The sequence below is a fragment of the Muscardinus avellanarius genome (genome assembly GCF_963383645.1).
Source record: "Muscardinus avellanarius genome assembly, chromosome: 10".
In the NCBI taxonomy this organism is placed as follows: Eukaryota; Metazoa; Chordata; class Mammalia; order Rodentia; family Gliridae; genus Muscardinus; species Muscardinus avellanarius.
In genome coordinates, this window is record NC_137796.1 from 60117325 (window position 1) to 60136315 (window position 18991).

At 42.1% G+C, this 18991-nt stretch overlaps 1 protein-coding gene across 1 annotated transcript in view; it reads left to right on the forward strand.

The window, feature by feature from the left end:
* Window positions 1-349: 349 nt before the first annotated feature.
* Window positions 350-18991, forward strand: part of LOC308268536 (vomeronasal type-1 receptor 4-like) — a gene marked incomplete at both ends in the record, with an annotated part of 23726 nt that continues 5084 nt past the window's right edge. The window contains 2 exons of the mRNA XM_080703657.1: window positions 350-374; window positions 10275-11135. Of these exons, the coding sequence (XP_080559783.1) occupies window positions 350-374; window positions 10275-11135 (886 nt within the window). The remainder of the gene's footprint in view (window positions 375-10274; window positions 11136-18991) is intronic.

An 18991-nucleotide genomic window follows, 5' to 3' on the forward strand; every position in this document is an offset into this window, starting at 1 on the left:
GTGGTTCAGAGTTAGAACCCCCCTGGGTTCGATCCCCAGTTTCAAGACAAAAATCAAATATTTAAATCAGGAATAAGGTACAGCTCAGAGAGCCCAGGCTGTTCTATGGTCACACAGAATCCTGCTGTAAAGAGCATCACGCTTTGCAAAGCACCTGGGACGATGGGAAGAAGCTTTGAAGGGCTGAGTATCCCTCACATGGAGCAGCAAGCTCCCGGGCACCAGCCATGAGGTCCCGCTTGCACAGATCAGCCAATTCTTTGATTTCTTTGATAATGCTCTGAGCGGTTTCCAGCTCCCCTTTCATCGTGACCATCTAGGAAACAAGGAAATTGCTGTCAACACCACCATGGCCAAAGTCAATCTTGTGGCAAGTGACACTTGAGTAATTCTCGCCTGTGGCAAGTTACTCTGAGACAATGCTAAGATGTAAGTAATACTGGACCATAGATCATCTCAGGAAACAAAAATTCTTTCTGGTGGTTGTTCCCTTATCCATTTTCTTTTTTGCCTTGTTATATGAAACCTGAAATTTGGGAAGCATTTAATTTTCTATCAACATGCCAGGCTGAAAAAAATAGACTTTTCTAAGTATTCCTTATGTGGGAGGTGGATTGTGCAATTAGACTATGGCATATGACAAATACTAGGTAAACAAATGTTAATTGTGTTACTGCCAAAAATACCCGATTAGTTGGCCTCTGGTTTCTTTTCTTGACTTTCCTTTCCTGTTGATGGAAATGTAAACACTCTAGTTAAATCTCCAACAATAATATGACTTTCAGTTGGCAATGATAAGGGTACCACACGGGATCTTCTGGCTTCAAATCTACCTATGACTCCCCTTCCTGCTGGTCACAGTAAGCCAATGTCCTCTTGGAAATCAGGATAAGTTGCGTTAACCAGGAAAGAAAACCTCTTCCTCTCGCTACAGAATGGCTTGTGTGCCACCAGGCATGGTGGCACAGGACTTTGGGATCTGAGACAGGAGGATCAAAGGTGCAAGCCTAGTCTCAGCAATTTAGTAAGACTCTAGCTATGTGGTGTGTGTGTGTGTGTGTGTGTGTGTGTGTGTGTGTGTGTTTGGCATTGGAGTTGGGTGTAGCTCAGTGATAGAATGGCTCTGGGTTCAGTCCCTATACCACGCAAGTTAAATAGCTATGACACATCCAATTTAATGAGACATAGCGATGTTCCAGGGTAGGAGTGTTCGCTCATGGATAGATAGTACTCCAAACAAAACAAGATTAAAATCATGGAAATGAAAAGCAAAATTTCCAGAAATGGAAATATTGGTGTAATAGTGAAAAGGGCTACTTTCAAGTCTATGCCATATTCACAAATCCATATCCCTTAGCTATGAATAAAAGAGAAAATCTGGCCACATTACATTAACATTGTTATTATATCAAATTCAGGCAATTCAATTATAAATCTAAAATTATAAGGGAAAATGTCCAAATTTGCTGGGGAGTTGTTTTGGGGGTTTTTTATTTTGTTTTGTTTTTGTTTTTTATTTATGTTTTTGTTTATGTTTCTGTATTGTTTTGCAGTTCTGGGGATGGAACCCAGGGGTGTTCTACCTCTGAGCTACACGCCCTGCCCTATTTTTATTCTTTATTTTGAAACAGGTTCTCACTAAGTTGTGGAGGGCCTCACTCAGCTAAGACTGTCCATGAACCTGTGATCCTCCTGTCTCAGCTTCCCAAATACTGGTATTACAAGCATGCACCACTACGCTTGGCTAAAATTTATGTTTTAGAAATAATTTCCTGGTAGCCAGGTGTGGTGGCGCACGCTTGTAATCCCCGCACTTGGGAGGCGGAGACAGGAGGATCACACAGGTTCAAAGTCAGTCGCGCTGGCTTAGGAGACCAGTTTCAAAATTCAAAAAAAGTATAAAATGGTTCTGGGAGTGTAGCCCAGAGGTAGAAGGGTTTCCAGGAAACCAAGTACCACCAAAAACAAAAAGAAAAAGAAAAAAAAAAAGAAAGAATTTCCCGGTAATGTTTTATATACCATAGACACTTGTAAATATTTATATCACTTTTATATATACTGGAGATTTAACCCAGGGATATCCTATCTCTGAGCTACACTCTTCACCATTTTTATATTTCATTTGGAAATAGAGTCCTACTGAGTTTTTTGGACATCGCTAAATTGCCAAGGCTGGCTCAACTGGGATTACAGGTGTGTACCACCACACACAGCTGGCTTATTTTTACTCCTACTCTTCTATTTTATTTTTTACTTTGGAATATGGTCTAAGGGTCTTTCTGAATTGCTGAGGTTAGTCTCAAAACTGTGATGTTCCTGTCTTAGCCTCCAAAGTGCTGTGATTACAAGCATGTGACACCACACCTGATTTACAAAAAATATCTTTTTTAAGATAAAATCTAAGTTTGATAAGAATCTATCCCATGTAATGTCATCCACACAAAGTGAAAATCTATAAAAATTTAAATATGAAAGGGAGGAATAGTACATAAAATATCTAGAAATGTTTAAGCCTGGGGAAAAGAAGGGAATACATTAATTTTACAAGCACATACTTAAAATGTTTAGAGTTATTGACATAGATATTCTGTTGCTGGGTGTGGTGACACATGCCTGTAATCCCAGTACTTGGGAGGCTGAGAGAGCTTCACAAGATTCAACACCAGCCTCGACAACTTAGCAAGATTCTGTTTCAAAATAAAAATTAGGGCTAGTGATGTAACTCCAAGGTAGAATTCTCCTGTGTTCAGTTCCCAGCACCAAAAAAGAAATTCTATCAATTAAGTTCCCAGCACCAAAAAAAGAAATTCTTTTTTTTTTTTTTTTTTTTTTGGTGGTGGTTCTGGGGTTCCTGGAAGCCCTTCTACCTCCGGGCTACACTCCCAGACCTATTTTATATTTTTATTTAGAAACAGGGTCTCCTAAGCCAGCGCGTGCGGCTAGCTTTGAACCTGCGCGATCCTCCTGTCTCCGCCTCCCAAGTGCGGGGATTACAAGCATGCACCACCACGCCCGGCTAAAAAAAGAAATTCTATCAATTAACTTCTGCTGTATACATATATAGGTTCTTTTAACTTTTCAATTTCATCATATATTTTGTGGGAAACAGTGGAGAGTACAAGCTCTGGAGCAACTTCAATCTCTATATTGTGGCAAACAATTTTACAATGAGAAATAGGCTCACAACAAATGGTGTGTTACAAACAGGACTAAGCTGTGGGGTCACAGTAAAACTCAATGTGCTGCATGAGAACTGTGCTCTGTGGAACCTGGAGGAAGTTAAACACGTTGGAAAAGCCGGAGGCACAAGAGTCCTGTGGAAAAGCTGGTGTACTCTCTGGGGTCCTGCTCAGGGCTCTGGTTGGTCAAGGGCTGTGGTAATTTCCATCAGCTAGTCAAAAACTAACTTTTAATGACTTTCTAGATCCTGAACTTTACTTTCTCATGTAGTTCAACTTGGGAAAACACACATCATCAAGCAGGCATTTTGCACTTCTAACTAATAAATATAATCATTCACCAGGAGACTCAATTTGCAGCTGAGAGTGGTCTGCTGCTCCCCCGGGTGCATCAGAATGACGCAAAGTGAACAAGGTCATTGAAGCAGCAAGTGGCAGGGTGACGGCGTCCACTGAGAGGAGAGTCCTGTCGCCCTGTCCCTGATACACACTCCTGGCTGCTCAAACGCTGCCTCCCTGAGATTCTGCACTGTCTCAGGACACAAACTGCCTGGATCAAGGCTTCTGCAGTGCTCAGCCTTCAAGACAATAGGGAGGTAGGAGACCTGTCACTGCCCAGCCCCGTCTGTGCTTCTACACAGAGACTTCTTTTTATATATGATTTACCTTCTGAATATATTTTCTGTTATTATAAAACCATATTTTCCTTTTCAAATATATTTTCAGCCAGGCATGGTGGCTCATGCTTATTATTCCAGTACTTGAGATGCTGAGACAGGAGGACCACAGGTTTGAGGCCAGCCTCAGCTACTTAACACAGCACTCCACAACTTACTGAGACCCTGTTTCAAAGTAAAAATTATAAATAGGGCTTGGGTGTAGCTTGGAAGTAGACTGCCCCAGGCTCAATCCCTAGTACCACAGAAATAAGTAAGTAAGTAAGTAAGTAAATAAAGTCTATTTTTAATGATGCATTGTTGTTTTATTTTGTTCTTTTTTTTTTTTTTTTTTTTTTTGGTGGTACTAGGAATTGAACTCCAGTGTTCTACCTCCAAGCTCCAGCTGGCACTGGAAATGGGATCCTCTTCTTCAACCTCCCAAATTCTAGGAATATAGAAATGTGTCACTGCACCCAGCTAAGTGGTGTCATCCTTAAGAAGTGAGGATTGTTTTAAAATAGTTTTATGAGGATATATAGAAATATGGATGACTTTCATACAACTATGCTCCCGATGACCATGAAAATAACTCAAATAAATTCAATTAAGCCATGTGGTTATACAGTTTGTTTTTTTTTTCACAAAATTTAATGTCTATGATCAAATATAGTGCTGCTTTCTTTTTAATTATTATGAATTATACTTCCTTATGGGCAATAAAACCTCTCCATAATATGAGGAATTTAAATCGTTATCGTGGATATCTTTACTTATATCTTATCTAATGGGGTAAGCTTTACTATTTGACCACAAATATGGAATTACTGACATTGTTGATATTTAATCATAGGAACATACATCCTGTCTACAGTGACATCATAAACATTTTATGGGTTTTTGTTGTTGTTTTTTTGGTGGTACTGGGGGTGGAACCCAGAGGCTTTCTACCTCCAGGCTACACTCCCAGACCTATTTCATATTTTATTTGAAAACAGGGTCTCACTAAGTTGCTGAGAGCCTCACTAAGTAGCTGAGGCTGGCTTTGAACCTGCGCGATCCTCCTGTCTCTGCCTCCCAAGCGGGGATTACAAGGGTTCGCCACCACGCCTGGCTCTACATTTTACGTTTTTAAATATGTTACATTTTATCACATGATTCTATGTTTCTATTAAGACCGATTATACATTTTTTCTCCTACTTTGGGTAACCATATGAATGAAGCTTGTGCGTTACACCTACTTTGCACTTTGGATAATTCTCTTGCTCCACTGCTTGGGCCTTTTTGCAGAGCATGACATTCATTTTATAATTTCTTTGTGCTAGCCGGGCGTGGTGGCGCACGCTTGTAATCCCCGCACTTGGGAGGCTGAGACAGGAGGATCGCGCAGGTTCAAAGCCAGCCTCAGCTACTTAGTGAAGCTCTCAGCAACTTAGTGAGACCCTGTTTCCAAATAAAGTATAAAATAGATCTGGGAGTATAGCCCGGAGGTAGAAAAGCCTCTGGGTTCCACCCCGAGTACCACCAAAAAAAAAAAAAAAAATTACTTTGTGCTGATTTTTTTTATTTAGATGAGGAAGTCCATGTTCTCATCAGCAGATTTTCAAACTGCATTGGTGACATTTTGCTGCCGAGGTCATGCTAACCTCACAATGTGAATACAGGAAGCTCTTTCTCCTGTCCTTAGGAACTGGGTGTAGATGCTTCTCTCTGGTGTGTATGGCAGGCTTCAGTGTTGCAGCAATTTTCCACCATGCAATTTTTACATCCTGGGAACCACGTCGACCTGCAGTTCTTAACTCTTCTGAGATCAATTGTGTCTTCTAGGAATCTGCCCATATCTCTCCAACTTCCAAGTTTCCTGGCATAATTAAAGACAATAGGTTTTTTTTTTTAATCTGCAGTTTCTCAGATGCTAGCACTACATTTAATCCTGATCTTATTTTCCCTTGGCAGTGACGCAGTCTCTCAAGAGATGTGCCCAAAGGTGTCCCTTGTTCTTTACAAGGAACTGACTTTGTCCTTGGTTTTCCTTTTCATTTTGGTTTGTCTGACATTACTCTGCTCATGTGTATAAATTGTCTCTATTGTTCTTAATATCCACCTTACTATTCCTATTCTAATGTCATTGTTTCTTCTGAGGGTTCTCACCTGGTCTTCACATTTATTCCCAGAACAGATTCCATAAAGCACCTTCTTAAAAGGATCTTTTTTGTTATGTGTTAATTAAGAAGTGTTTTGAACTCATTCACAAATCAGGTGTTTCTTATATTTTATAAGGCACAATTTTTGTATTAAGATAAACTTGTGCATCACATTAACTCTTGAATTTTGTTGATTCCCACATTAGCACTAAATGTATGGCTTAATGTGCTTTAGAAGGAAAGATGGACGTCTTATTGTGACTGTGTGTGATTTTTTTTTTTTTTTGGCAATTAGGTGGAGAGCATAAATTCACTTGGTCAATTTTTTTATGCCCTAAGGTTTGTGTGTCATTTCTGATCATTATTAAAGACTTTGGTTAGAGTCGGGCATGATGGTGCACGCTTTTTTCTCGTACCTGGGAAAAGTAGCTGAGACAGGAGGATCGCAGGTTTGCAGCCAGCCTCAGCTACTTAGGCCCTCTGCAACTTAGTGAGACCCTATTTCAATATAAAAAAAATTTAAAAATAGGGCTGGAGGTATAGCTCAAAGGTAGAATGCCCACTGGGTTCTGTCCCCAGTATCACACACACACACATACACACACACACACACACACACACACACACACACACACACGACTTTGTTTAGCCAGTGTGGTGATGCATGCCTGTAATCAAAGTACCTGGGCTGAGACATTAGGATCACAGGTTTGTGACCAGCCTCAGCAAGACAGTAAAGTCACTGTGCAACTTAATTGAGGCCTTGTTTCATATAAATAATAAAAATAGAGCTGAGGGTGCAGCTCAGAGGTAGATTGCCCCTGTCTTTCATCCAAAGTACCACAATAAAAAGTAATAAAAAGAAAGATTTTGAGTCAAACTTCATATTTTATTAATTATCTGGGTTTGTTTATTTTGCTTTGTTTTGTTTTTTTTTTGGGGGGGGGGTACTGGAAATAGAACCCAGGGGTGTTCAACATCCGATCTACATCCCAGACCTTTTAATTATTTTGTTTTGCAACAGTCTAAGTTGCTGATGCTAGCCCAAATCTGCAATCCTCCTGTTTCAGCCTCCGAAGGACTGGGATTACTGGTGTGCACCATCATAACCAGCTTAATTGCCTATGCTTAATACCTTAAAGTGATGCTTGGTGTACGTGAGTACATGAATTTTAAACCTGTATTTTATTGGGGGTTTTTTTTTCTACACTTAGTAAATCTGTTCTTGTAAAGTATGCTTTATTTGTTACTATTGAAGGTGAAACAGTTTCCTTTGGTTAGTTTGTCCCTCTCCTGCTTTTCTACTTTGAAAGTTTCCATATCTTCAACATCGTAGATGGATTTTGTAATGTTCACAAAGCAGCCCTGACGTCTGTGTGTCTGAGGTTCCTGTGACCTCGCCAACCCGCTGCTAGTCAGCATCTGCACGCTCTTTCCAGAACATTGCTCACAGCGTAAATGTGTATGCTACTGAAAATGCCAATCTACAGACAGCACCTCTGTGTGATGTGCTGTTTTCCAGTCTTCCATTCTTTGCCCCTTTTTAGTAATTTTCTTTTTAAATATTCATTCCACCTATGTTAGGGTCAAATGTTAAATAATAATAATTTCTATTGAACCAAGGGGGTTCTAACTCAAAGTTATACCCTCAACACTTTTAATTATTTTATTTTGAAACAGGGTCTCACCAGGTTATTGAGAGTCTTCCCAAGTTGCTGAGGATGGCCTCCAACGCTGTGATCCTCCTGTCTCGGCCTCCCAAGTACTGGCATTATAGGCCTGTGTCATCATACCTGAGGAACTCTCTTCTTGAAGGTCTACACTAATACACTTTAGTCTATGAGGATTCCAGATGATGTTTTCTTCCAAAGTAGACGATTCACCCTTTGCTTGTCTACAACGGGGCTGATTCCACTTATCCAACCACGCTGTGCAGAGTCGAGGGTGTCTATGTTCAGATGAGGGCCTGGTGTGCTACCTGGGTAGGAGTGCCCAGAGCAAGAGGAAATCTGAACTGGATAAATACTGAAAGGAACTCAGGGACTTAATCTGGAGGATACAATTATGAAAGTGTTTGGATTGCTAAGGGCAGATGTGTGGATCAAGTAGCAAAGATGGATGAAGAAAGAGTTTCCCGTGCTCGGTGACGCTGGAGAAAACATGAATGATCGGAAAGCTCAAAGGTGAACCTGAAGGAGTTGTGAGGCACATTGTAGACATAATGCAGCAGATGCCATGCAAGTTACTCAACCTCATTGTGAGGTATGCACACCCAAAACAAACAAAGAGCCGGGCGTGGTGGCGCACGCTTGTAATCCCCGCGCTTGGGAGGCAGAGACAGGAGGATCGTGCAGGTTTGAAGCCAGCCGCACGCGCTGGCTTAGGAGACCCTGTTTCCAAATAGAAATGTAAAAATAGGTCTGGGAGTGTAGCCCGGAGGTAGAAGGGCTTCCAGGAACCCCAGTACCACCAAAAAAACAAAAAAACAAACAAACAAAGACCCAATGACTTTTCATAAATGACACTGTGGTCATGGTGGTCCACCATATGAAGAGCCACAATTTCCAATAATTTAAGCTCATTAAAACTAAGTTGCAAACTCATTAGAACAAATGAGATTGTGAAGGAGATAGCCTCCCACATGGCGGTGTTTAGTGTTGTTGTTTTTGTTTGTTTGTTTTGTTTTTTGTTTAGTTTTTTTGTGGTATTGGGAATGGAACCTTTCTACCTCCGGGCTACACCCTCAGACCTATTTAATATTTTATTTGGATACATTTAATTCTCACAACTATAAATGGTCATATGAAGGGGCTATGCTTTGTTTTGATGTTAAATATGTTATGGTTTCACCTACACCTTAAAATGATTAATAATTAGAGTGCTTAGTAGAGTGTGTGTCATATAGGAAGCATCTAACATAATCATTTATTCAAAAAAGTGTACACTATTATGATGTATAACAATGTTGCACAAATAAAAGTATATCAAAAGTAAAAAAAAAAAAAAAAAGGAGGCCGGGCGTGGTGGTGCACGCTTGTAATCCCCGTGCTTGGGAGGCAGAGACAGGAGGATCGCGCAGGTTCGAAGCCAGCCGCGCGCGCTGGCTTAGGAGACCCTGTTTCCAAATAAAAATGTAAAAATAGGTCTGGGAGTGTAACCCGGAGGTAGAAGGGCCTCCAGGAACCCCAGTACCAAAAAAAATAATAATAATAAATATATAAAATAAAAAATAAAAAAGAAAGGCTAAGATTGTATGCTTGTTACATATGTAGAAGCTACAGTTAAAATAAGAAACATAAGGGACTCTAAATAATGTAGAGAGAGACCTGTAGAATAGTAGGAGGGCATTGGGGAAGAATCAGGGAGAGGAAGAAAGAGGATTGAGTACGAAAACAGTTACAATAATATTATAGCACCATACACAGATATTACTACGAATTTCATTAGCATGTACAGGGAATTAGGATGGAGATTAGAGTGGGCTGTCTAAGGAAACACACCAAGAGATGTTTGCATGTATGTTTCTATCCCATTGAGCCTCACTGTGATATGTAATTGCAAAGCTGATAAACTTATTTTTTTAATTAAAATTAAAAACACATATAATCTGATAGTCTGAAGAAAAAATGCCTAATAGCATGAAAATTTGTCTTTCACATAGCACAACATGTCCTCCTGGCCAATATACTATAATACCAGGATTTGGCACTGAATTCCACCTTCTCTCTTCACCTACTGCTAAGATATATTGTTCCCAGGAGTCCCTGGAGTCCAGGTTCTAGAAGTGTAACATCTGGTCCTCAAAATCATGAATGTTGAAGCCGGGCGTGGTGGTGCACGCTTCTAATCCCCACACTTGGGAGGCTGGGACAGGAGGATCACGCAGGTTCAAAGCCAGCCTCAGCTACTTAGTGAGGCTCTCAGCAACTTAGTGAGACCCTGTTTCCAAATAAAATATAAAAATTGGTCTGGGAGTATAGCCCGAAGGTAGAAAGCCTCTGGGTTCCACCCCCAGTATCACCAAAAAAACAAAATTATGAATGTCGGACATCTCACCACCCTTCTCTCTTCTTGAACCATTTTCCAGAAGGTCTACTTGTTAAAATAATTTTATAATATAGTTGAACTATTTTTCATTGTAGGACTGGTTTACAGAGCTGGAGGTGTAGCTCAGTGGTTGAGCACCAACGTGGTATGTTCAGGGTACTGAGTTCCATCCTCATCACCGCACGGACAACTTTGAATAATAAAGCAATGGTTCCGGGTGACACAGTCTTATGCACTTTCCTCATAGCTCAGATTTGCATCGGTGTCGTGGGGAACTCATTGCTCTTTGGGTTATACATGCACATCTTCTTCATTCAACCTCATCTGAAGAAGCCCATCGATTCCATTTTCACACACCTGACGTTGGTCAATATCCTGACTATCATCTTCCCATCGCTACCATATGTAGCATCATCCTTTGGAGTAAGACGGTTTTTGGACGATGTTGGTTGTCAGGCACTTTTGTTCTTGTACAGGGTGAGCCGCGGTCTTTCCATCAGCACCACCTCTCTCCTGAGTGCATTTCAAGCCATCACCATCAGTCCCAGGAACGCTAAGTTGGCGTGCCTAAGACTTAATCTCTCTGCATGGATTTTCCCCTCTTTCCTTTTCTTCTGGATCATCAACATGCTGATCTATATCCACGTCATTGAAAGTGTAAGAGCCATTGATAATTTCACTCTCGTTGGTCACGGGTATTCTCATGTCTACTGTCAAACTAGACAATTCGCAGATCAGGACTCAGGCTCTTATATAAGTGTCCTGCTGATTTATGATCTTGTGTTTGTGGCCCTCATGATCTACAGCAGCCTCTACATGGTCAATCTCCTCTACAGACACCACAGGAGGGCACAGCATGTCCGAAGCCCCCACCTCCCTCCCCAGGCATCTCCTGAACACAAAGCCACCTACACCATTCTTCTGCTGGTTGCTTGCTTTGTGTTCTTTTATTGCTCAAATAACTTTCTAACGCTTTATTCCTTCTACATACATAAGAAAATCCCAAGTTTGGAGGGGATTGCTACAGTATTATCATCATGTTACCCAACCATCTGCCCTTTTTTGCTGATGAGGAATAATAAATTTACTGCCCACTTTACATCTACACGTTTGTTGATGATGATTACCTGTCCTCAAAGAGAATTTTGTGGCTGAGCTCACTCCCAGGGTCCCATCTGCAACAAAGGAGGGTTCCTAGTAGTTTATGTGCAGAAAGAAACACTGTGTGACTTTGAGCATTTGAGGTGGTGCCGGCGTGCATTCAGACGTACTCTCAATCTAAAACACACTCCGAATCTCAGGCCTTATTTTCATTAAATGTCCACACATATTGCATTAATAATTTTCATATTGCTTGTTTAACATGAATTTTTTAATTAAACAAATGCATTTTTATATTCTATTAAAACTGTTCTTGTCTGGTTGCTTTTGCTCTTTTTTTAATCTGCCTCCTAGAACATGTAAAATTACATTTGGGGCTTTTAAAATTTTTATCATGAAACAAGATCTCGCTAGGTTGCTGAAAATCTTGCTATGTTTCTAAGATGGACCTTGAACCTGTGATCCTCCTGTCCTGGCCTTTCATGTATTGTCCTCCTCTACAGACACCACAAAAGAGTGCAACATGTCCAAAGCCCCCACCTCCATTTCCAGGCATCTCCTCAGCACAAAGCTACCCATAACATTCTTTTTTTCTGTGTGTGCTTTTATTGGTGCATTAGCGTCTCACATCATAATTTAAATCATGTTGACAATGAGATACTATCCTTCTGCTGGTTGGTTGCTTTGTGTTCTTTTTTTTTTTTTTTTTTTTTTTTTTGCTCAAACAACCTTGTGAATGAATTCCTTTTACATACATGAGAAAATTCCAGTGTTGGAGGGAATTGCTGCCATTTTATCATCATGTTACTCAACCATCTGCCCATTTTTGCTCATGAAAAATAACAAAATCATTTCCTAATTTACATCTACACTTTCACTGATGAGAATTACTTGTCCTGAAAGAGAATTCCATGGCTGATCCCACTCCTAGACTTCCAACTGCAACAGAAGAGGATCCCTAATGGCTTATGTGCAAAATTAAATCCATGTGGCCCTTGAGAAATTCAAGTGGTGCCATTGTGAATTCAGGGGTGCTATAAACCTACAATATACTCAGAATTGGAATCCTGAGTTTTAATAATCACAATAATAAATTTTAAACGTTTAATAATATTACTAGGTTGCTTAGAGTCCTGCTACATTGCTGAGGTGGCCATTGGACCTATACTACTCCTGTCTCTGCCTTTTATGTAAGGGGATTAAAGGCATACATCATCTTGCCCCATATTCTTATTATATTCATGTTAAATTGTGCTGTCCAAAGAAACTGCTTTTAAGGAACAAATACATAATGCCAACCTTGCATGTTCCAGTCACTAATAAGGGGTTAGGTATACACCTGTGTCCTAAAAAAAAAATGTAATAAGTAAAGAGACCCTGTGAGATGCCTGTGGCATAGGAATAAATATTGATAATATAAAATAGTATACGGAAATACAATTGCCACCATGTGTGGGGGCCCAAACCTACAATCTCAGTACTTGGATGACTGAGGCAGGAGGATCACAGGTTCAAGGCCAGCCTCAGCAATTTATTTTTCAATACTTTTATGATGCATTATAGTCTCACATCATAATGGAGTGTATAGTGATGGTGACATACATGCACACAGCATTGGTGGCTTTCCCCGGCTCCCTTCCCTTCCCCCTCTTCCCCATACAGGATATTGAGATGGACCTTCACTGATCCTTCCTCCTCCACCCCTCTTCCTGTGGATCACCTCTCTCAGTCCACCTCTCTCGTCTATCAACTGAAGTCCCTCTGGTATCCTGATTGCTCCATGGCTTCCGCATATGAGAGAATATATGAGAAAAGTGACCCTTCACTTTCAGTGACCGGCTAATTTCACATCATGTTCTCCAGGTCAATCCATTTTCCTGCAAGTGACGTTATTTTGTTCTTCTTTATTTCTACGTAGAATCTCATTGTGTAAATATCCCATTATTTTGTAATCCATTCATCTGTGGATGGATAGACATGTAGACTGGTTCCATAATTTGGCTATTGTATATTGTGCTACCATAAACATGAGTAAGCATGCATTACTATAATATCTGATTGCACTCCCTTTGGAAATACAGCTGAGCATATGGTAGATCCATTTTCAATTTTCTGAGGAATATCTACACTGATCTCCATAGTGGCTCAGCGGCCTCTGGATTATTTCTTTAGTGTTAAGTTTGTTAAGTTTGTTTTTGTATAGTCTACCTATTAGTCCTCTATGGTAGGGATAGCTGATAAAAATCCTCTCCCATTTTGTAGGCTTTCTATTTAGACTCATTATGGTTTCCTTTAAAACTCTTTCAGCAGAAACTTTATAGCTAATGACATTTTATTTATTAATTCTTGTTTTAATTCCATGAGCTTTGGGGGTCTTATTGAGGAAGATCCCACCTGTGCCTATATGTTGGTCCCATTGCTTCATCTTGAGTTGACTTCCTTGCAAGGTGAAAGTTTGGGATTTAATTACATTTTTTTTTTTTTTTACAAATGGATAAAAGGGGACTTCCGGGAAGATGGCAACAGAGGAAAGCAAGACAAATCAGTCTTGCTAACACCCGATCTCCACTGCCTTAAAAACAGCATTCTTACAAAAGAAAGAAAACACCATAACTTTAAGGAACACAATAAGTAGAAGACAGCAGGGGAAAAAAGCTAAAAGACCAATCAGAGAGCAGGAAAGAAACCCACTTGCCTTGCAGCTGCAGGCACCACAATACCACCATCTTGTCTCACTGCACCAACTCCAGAGAATCACAGGGAAACAATCAAGGACTTGAAACAAAGTAAGTAGATGCAGATCATCGGAACTGTAAGCCATCAGTTCCTCTTGCGCAAACATCGGCTACAACCTGCAACAGTGGTGCCTGAACTCACCACGCCCTCCAGAGATCCAGAGTGGCACTGAACAACACCATAAGTGAAGCCACCATCCCCATGGAAGAACACCAGCACAGGGCCCCCAGGAACTCACACAGCCATGATAAACTACCTGGGTCTGAGACTTTGCAGTTCAACCCAGCAGAGGTGGGGATAGAGTCTGCTGTTGGACATAGAAGAGGTTTAAAGAGACTCAGGCTCTGTGTGGAGGGAAGGAAAATGTGGAGGGAGACCTATACTTGGTTTCCTACATTTGGAGAGACTTGGGAAAGCATGGAGGGAGATCTATGCTTAGCACTAGATCCAACTAGTAGGATCTCCAGGATCACTAAAGACCACCCAATCATGGTGAATAGGGAAAAGTCAAAACAGACCAGCCCTGGCCAGCGAGGTCGGCATCGGAGCCTGCCGTAAGGCAAGGCCAGTGCTGGGGCCTTTGAGGCCGGGATCGGAGCCTGCCTTGAGGCAAGGCCGATACTGGGGCCTCCGAGGCAAGGATAAGAGCCTGCCGAGGGGTTAGGCCGGTGCTGGAGCCAGTGAGGCCGGCATCACAGCCTGCTGTGAGGCATGGCCGGTGCTGGGGCCTCCGAGGCCAGGATCGGAGCCGGCCGAGGGGTTAGGCCGGTGCTGGGGCCAGCGAGGCGGGCATCGGAGCCTGCCTTGAGGCAAGGCCTGTACTAGGGCCTCCGAGGCCAGAATAAGAGCCTGCCGAGGGATTAGGCCGGTGCTGGGGCCAGCGAGGCCAGCATCGGAGCCTGCCGTGAGGCATGGCCGGTGCTGGGGCCTCCGAGGCCAGGATCGGAGCCTGCTGAGGGGTTAGGCCAGTGCTGGGGCCAGCGAGGCTGGCACCGGAGCCTGCCATGAGGCAAGGCCGGTACTGGGGCCTTTGAGGCTGGGATTGGAGCCTGCCGAGGGGTTAGGCCAGAGCGGGGGCCAGTGAGGCCGGCATTGGAGCCTGCCGTGAGGCAAGGCCAGTGCTGAGGCCTCCGAGGCCGGGATAAGAGCCTGCTGAGGGGTTAGGCCGATGCTGGGGCCAGCGAGGCCGGCATCAGAGCCTGCCGTGAGGCAAGGCCGGTATTGGGGCCTCCGAGGCCAGGATAACAGCCTGCTGAAGGGTTAGACTGGTGCTGGGGCCAGTGAGGCCGGCATTGGAGCCTGCCGTGAGGCGAGTCCAGCATCGGAGCCTTCCGTGAGGCATGGCCAGTGCTGGGGCCTCCTAGGCTGGGAACGGAACCTGCCGAGGGGTTAGGCCGGTGCTGGGGCCAACAAGGTCGGCATTGGAGCCTGCCGTGAGGCTAGGCCGGTGCTGGGGCCTCCGAGGCCGGGATTGGAATCCTGCCAAGGGGTTAGACTGGTGCAGGAGCCAATGGCCAGCATCGGAGCCTGGCGTGAGGCAAGGCCAATCCTGCGGCCTCCAAGGCCAGGACCGTAGCCAGCTTAGGAGTTATACCGGTGCAGGGGCCAGCAAGACCAGAACTGGGGCCTCCCATGAGGCAAGGCCGCTGCTTGAGCCAGCGAGGTCTGGATCAGTCCACTGAGTAGCCAGGCCACTACTGGGGCCATCAAGAGTGGGATCGGTACTTGCAACGCAGCATGCACAGAGAAATATCGCAGAAAATATAAATCAGACTCTTCTCTTAATCAGCAATAACTAGGAGGAAAGGGGCAACAGGAAGAGGTTGAGCTATAGAAAGGGCCCTATAGTGAAGCAACTAATGTGACCAATCAGAGGGTATGTAATATTGGAGGACAGAGCCTCTTTAAAACGCAGGAGGTGAGACTTCCGGGAAGATGGCGACCGAGAAAAGCGGGGCTTAAGAGCCCCGCTAACAACAAATATCCATTACCACAAAATCAGCGCCTTTCAAAGCCAGAAAACAACATCACCAGAGAAACAAAAAAAAAATCACCAGGCTCCAGAGAGAAAGCGGACTGAGAACAGAGCCACAGAGGAGATCCTCAAGCCCGAGGACGCGGCAGACGCGGCAGCAGCGCCATACTGCCGGCGAATTCACGGGACGGCCACAGCAAGCCAAGGGGAGCCGCTGCGGAACAGCCAGGCGGGATTTCTCGGCGCAGAGGACATCTAAAGCTCCCAGTGTCTGAGCTCAACACACGCTGCAGGGATTCAGAGTGGAAATCAAAACCAAGAAAAATAAAAAACGCCAGCCCAACAGCCGAGGGCGTAGCAGCGGCGCCATATTGCCACCGGCGGTAGCAGCACCGAATTCACAACAGCTACATCTGCGTACTCAAGAACAGTGAGTCAAATTGCGGGCCACAGCGGAGAAATCCCAGTACTGTACTCACTGGGACTTGACCCAGTGGGAGAGGGGCGGTGGCAGTGATATCACACCATAGGAGAACGTGCAACCTGGCACCCCCCACAGTCTAAAGCAGCCTCTATCGACTCTCTGGGTCGGAGACTCTGTGATACAACCCAGTAAAGGAGTAGTGGGGTCTGAGATACTACTGACTCGAAATCCAGAGCACCTTAAGTGAAGTCATAGTGACCCAAGGGAAGAACCCAGAGAAGGCACAAACTTCCGAAATCATGGGAAAGAGGAATAATACTGGAGCAATTAATGCCCACAACCCCACAACATCAGAACCCGATAAAACAGAAAATCAGAGATTTCTAGAAGATCAAATCAGGAAAATAACTGTAGAAATAATAGAGGTGCTTCGAAAAGAACTCAGAGAGAGCCAAAAAGAGATAAAGGATGCAATTAATGAAGTAAAGGCCTCAATTCAAAGCACAAACAACCGATTAGAACACATGGAGAACAGAATCTCGCTCTTAGAAGATGATCATTCCAAAAATGAACGCATAGTTTCTAATCTAAGAAAAAATATCCGACAGCAGGAATCTGATATTGAAGAAATATTGGCCCATTTTAAGAGAGCTAACCTAAGAATAATTGGAATAGAGGAGGGAAAAGAAAGTGAAACTAAAGGGATCAACAATCTCTTCAAGGAAGTAATAGCAGAAAATTTTCCAGACATAGAGCAAGAGGTCGATACGCAGGTCCAGGAAACTTATAGAACTCCCTTTAGACAGGATTGGAGAAGAGGATCCCCACGCCACATAATTGTCAAAATGACCAATGTGGAAGCCAAGCAGAGAATCTTAAAGGCAACAAAAGCAAAGGGCCAAGTGACATTCAGAGGCAAACCAATTAGAATCACTCCAGACTTCCCAAACCAAGTTATGAGAGCCAGAAGGGCTGGGAGTAACATATTCCCAATTTTGAAAGAAAACAACTTCCAGCCAAAAATTTCCTACCCAGCAAAACTTTCTATCAAATTAGATGGAGAAATAAGAAGCTTCCATGACAAACAGAAACTGAAGGAATTTATGTCTTCAAAACCAGCACTAGAGAAAATACTCAAAGAGATTAACTACAAAGAAGAAATAGGTAACACACATCAGAACTAGAGAAACAAGATTTTCCATCCAACAGACAACTAAGATTGGTTATCTGTGGAGATTCATTATTTATGTTAGTCTGTTGCCTATCTCTAAAGGGTATTGTTTGCCTTTATTGTTGTTAATTTTTAGGATTTCTAGTTGGAATATTAATATACCTTCAGATATAGCATTTTGAAATATTTTATCCCATTCTATTAGTAACTGTTAACTCTGTTTACATTGTCTTTGGATATACAATATGTTTTTTATTTTTTAGGGAGTTTGTATACTCTTCTGTGGCCTGTGCCATTGAAATCATAATCAAGAAATCACTGCCAAGTTCAATGTTGTGAGGTTTTATGACCCAGATTTTCTCCTAAAAGTTTATAGTCTTAAGATTTATATTTAGGTCTTTTATCTATTTTGAGTTAATATTTGTATATGGGATTAGGTAAGGGTCCAATTTTATTCTTTTCCATGTAATTATTATGTTTCAACAATATTTAGTTAAAAGATTATTATTTCTACCACCAAATGTTCGTGGAAACCTTGTCAAAAATAACGACAATATAGGGAAGAATTTAGGTCTAGGCTTTTATTTAACTCCAATGGTTTATATATCTGCCTTTAGAATAGTACTACACTGTTTCAATTATTGTAGCTTTATATGGTTTGAAATCAGAAAATATATATCTTCTAGCTTTGTTCTTTTTCAAGATCGATGTGGGTACCTAGAGTCCATATTCCATATTAGGATAGATTTTTTTTTCTGAAAAATAAATATATAAATATATGATAGTTTCACCTAAAAAATAGAAAAAAATAGATTCTCTGGTAAGAAAGAAAGCAAAAAGAAATATTGAAATGTTATCTTTAAGTCATCAAAAGCTTGGTATCAGACAAATGAAACTGTTATCTGAGATTATCATTTTTAATTTTGGATAAATTGCTATAATACTAGATGTCAACTACTAAGCCAAGCATAGGAGGGGGGGATAGGGAGAGAACGGGGTGGGGATCGGGTAGGGGCTGACTGGGCGATGTGTGCATGTATGTCTACAAAAGTTTGTATCCCACTATGATGTATGAATACAGTGCACCAATTAAAAATAAATATGAAAATAAATAAATAAATAAAATTAAAATTAAAAAAAATAAATAAATAAATAAAATGCAGGAGGTACATAAACAAATGTATCAAAGTAAATCACCAAAGAAGCGTGGGATGGAGGGAGGGGGAGGGAATGGGATGGGGGCTGGAGGAGGGCTAAATGGATGATGTGTGTTTGTATATCCTCTCAAGTCTTGTACTCCAATGTGATTGATAAATGACTACAATGCACCAATTTAAAAAATTAATTAATTAATTTAAAAAAAAAAAACAGACCAGCCCTAGCTATGGAGAACATGTTCTCTTACACTGGGTTTGGTCCCAGAGGCAGTGAGAATATCCATGAAAAGCATGGAGGGGGGCCTACACTTAACACCGAATCCAGGCTCACTGATACCAGCCATCTGCAGAGACTGAGAAAGACTCAGAAAACCAGACTTGCAGCAGGAAAGGTGCCAGT